Source organism: Frankliniella occidentalis, unplaced genomic scaffold (genome assembly GCF_000697945.3).
Source record: "Frankliniella occidentalis isolate FOCC.00 unplaced genomic scaffold, Focc_3.1 Scaffold14, whole genome shotgun sequence".
Taxonomy (NCBI): Eukaryota; Metazoa; Arthropoda; class Insecta; order Thysanoptera; family Thripidae; genus Frankliniella; species Frankliniella occidentalis.
Window position 1 is genome coordinate 1,690,262 of NW_026267144.1, and position 3,213 is coordinate 1,693,474.

Genomic DNA, 3,213 nt, shown 5'->3' on the forward strand with positions numbered 1-3,213 from the left:
GCAAATGTAAGCACGGCAGCCGCCGGCCGCCGGCCCTCCGCCCGTCGTCGCGCGACTTTACAGTGAGGACGTCGCGAGTAGGGGATCCGTGACGTCAGTCCCGTCACCTGTCCTGTCACGTCACCCGTCACCCGCGAGTGCAACGTGCGGTCTGGCGAGGACTCCTGCCTGGGCCCGTTTTCTCTGCGCCAGGCTCGCGCGCCGTGAGCGTAGGCAACCAGCTCGCACGCCTGCGTGACGGGACAGTCAAGGCGCCAGGCGCTCGTCGGCATCCCCTCTGCGGCCAGCCGGGACACACCGTCACACTTACCAGGTTGCTCGTCTCCTGCTTGCTGCTGCTGTCCGGCCGGCGTCACCTCTAGTCCTACTCCATGGCCTGCTTCGCGGTTCGCGCCGCACCCCGCGCCCACGTCTCGGCGGCTCTCCGGGAGCCCACGCAACGCAAACGCAACCCGCGGACGCCCGCGTGCGAATGCCTACCCCCCGTCGCGCACGTCCCCGTCGAGGAGGCGGCCCGCCCCCCGCGCCCCGCGCCGCCACCGCGACCAACGTAAACAAACAGCGGCGTGGCCCAAACTTTGCACATTACGCGCGGAACTTTGGGCATTAGAAAAATAGGTGTCGGTGGTGTTGCACGCGGGGCACCCGGTCGGTTAGCGGGGAAATCCCAGCCGTACAGCTGACATTGACAGCCCGCGCCCTGTCTGACCTCAGAGCGCTCCCGACACCTCCCGCTATGCATCGGGTTGCCTCCTCTACTCGTTCGTTGCAAACGCCATGGGGACTGGATGGATGGGCCATGGGCCGAATGAGTATCCGTAGTGCACGTAAGCGTGACTTAATTTGATAGCCTGATCAAAAGCTGTTTCAGGTCCGCGTGACGAGCGGGGCATTATGTCCGGCGTCAAGTCGGCCAAAGACAAGCAGGTTTTTGCCTGAATTTGACTATTTTGTTACCAATTTTTACCACGTTGTTGGAGTCAATATGACTCTTCCGTGTTTGATAGGGGGGTTCGCTTTATTTTTCAAAATTTCTGTTCGTGTTGGTTTGAATCCGATCCAAAGCGTGTTTGCACATCTCTCGATAGGGGAAGTCCCCCAGTTCCTCCTTCGACGTCCACACCCTCGCCCCGCCAATTGCGAGACGGATAAACACGATGTCCAGAGGGACGCAGGACGTGGTCATGTGTCTGAAAGTCTGCTTCTCACCCTCGCACAACTTACTCCGGACATTACGTCATCGTCCGTCAGATCGAAGTCAGATCGCGTTGCCCGTGTGGATATCGATACGTTTGGTCGCTGTCAAGGTTATAATGCGACACTCGATCATTCGCCGTCATGCTGGTCGCCGCGTTGTTGGTGGTGCGTCCTTTGCCTTTGCTGGGATCGATTTCTTCGAGCGTGTTGGCATGGTTATGAGAAAAAAATGATCATCACTTGAAATGGTCGGCTCAGTAATCTCGTGGGTGACTTGTAAACTGGGTTGGGCCGGTTCGACCACTCCCCCGCTGCATTCAAAATTTGCGCGGTGATACCTCGTCTCCCACCACGGCCGGAGCGACCGGTGCTGCCATCTAGCGACGTGCAAGGTATACAAGACGAAACTAGAGAGTGCGTCAAAGATCCGCTAGATAGCGTGACCTGCTCCAGCATTCAACAGCCATGCCAACTGCGATACATAAAACACATCTGCTGAAAACATCTGTATGTGGTATATTTTTAGTTTACTAATTGTTTCTTGCTTTGTAATAATTTTAGTATGTGATTTAATGATGAACTCCTGTTAAGCACGAGTAGTGGTGGTGTCATTTGTTATTGTTTACTTTGACGACTTTGGCGACAACTCCGCTCTTCAAGAAAGAAGTACGTAGGAAAAAGAAAACAGTCCTTTTGCACAAGTGTTTACGTTGTCCGAGCACGTGGATTTTGTTAATTGTAAGTTAATTTATATTTGAAGTGGTTTAATAGCTATGGCAAGGGCACACTTTGTTTATCCGACGTAGCACTTATTCCCATTTATATTGTTATCTCGAGTTTTCTTGTGCGTAACGAGTTACTTGTTATTGATAACCATACTAACCTCTCCAATATTTCTGCGTAGTTCTATGTATGGCTCTTTACTTTTCCTTTAATCTTTAATTTCTACTAACATCCAACCTAGACATAATTAATATATGTACAATTATTTATTTCCTTATCTAATTTGTGTTTAACTCAGTTTTCTGGTGTGTCTGAGAGCGGGTGTGTGATTATGCAAACAGAAGTTGGATGATTTCACTCAATCCTTATGACACACGGGTATGTGTTAATCCTTGTATCATAATAACACTAACTTCTTTTTCAGCTTCTACCTAGTGCAGTCGCTCAGCCTTCAAGATGGGTAAAAGTATACGCAGCAAGCGCATGAGGCGCAACAGAAATGTCAAAAGAGCTAAAACTTACAATCCAAGAATCGAAGCAAAACTCAAAGCAGCCCTTGCTTTTGAGTACAATGAACAGACAGAAAAGGCTCATCTTTCTATGTTTCATGATAGTGGGTACCTTATTATTATTTTGTTGTGCCCTAGGTAAAGAGATTAACATTGATAAATGTCATTTTTTTCTTCTTCTACAGTCATGAATGGTCCACCCCCAGCTGTACCAGGATTGGAGCCTGGCAGTAAATTAGAAAGAGCTCATCTTACTGAAGGCCATGTGTCTGTAGAGAGAATAAGCAACTTCAACGTTGGGAAAATGAACAGGCTTTGGGAGGCAGCCACCCGAGCTGTAACAAAAGGAGCTCGTCAAATCCCTGATCCCCCATCAGACCCCGAAGATGAAACAGAAATGGATGATAAGGAACCAAGGGTGTATGATCCTAAAACAATGAAGGATCAGTATGGAAACTATCCTCCATGGATGAACAAGAAAAAGGTCAAGGCAAAGTCTCATGCTGCCAAAGTTCAGAAGGCTAAGGATAGACGAGTAGCAAAGAGGAGGGCAGGCAAGGTTCTTCGCAAAGACACTGATGGGCAAGGAAGCAAGAAAGTCTCAAATAAGAAGAATGAGAGTGATGGTGATGAGAGTGATATGGAAGTAAATTTCTATAAGTAAACAATTTAATGAATTTATTGTAAGATCACATGTGGGATGGGTGTCATAAATCCAGTATTGTTTACTGGTACTCTGACGAGGACTAGTTGTTCAGTGATAAAAAAGAAATCAAATTTTGGG

General features: G+C 48.9%; 1 protein-coding gene across 1 annotated transcript; it reads left to right on the forward strand.

Moving 5' to 3' along the window:
- Window positions 1–1,770: 1,770 nt before the first annotated feature.
- Window positions 1,771–3,097, forward strand: LOC113203537 (uncharacterized). The gene is made up of 3 exons (XM_026418286.2): window positions 1,771–1,935; window positions 2,345–2,533; window positions 2,615–3,097. The coding sequence occupies exons 2-3, from the start codon at window positions 2,377–2,379 to the stop codon at window positions 3,091–3,093; spliced, it is 636 nt and encodes a 211-aa protein (XP_026274071.1). The 5' UTR covers window positions 1,771–1,935; window positions 2,345–2,376; the 3' UTR covers window positions 3,094–3,097.
- The last annotated feature ends 116 nt before the right edge of the window (window positions 3,098–3,213 follow it).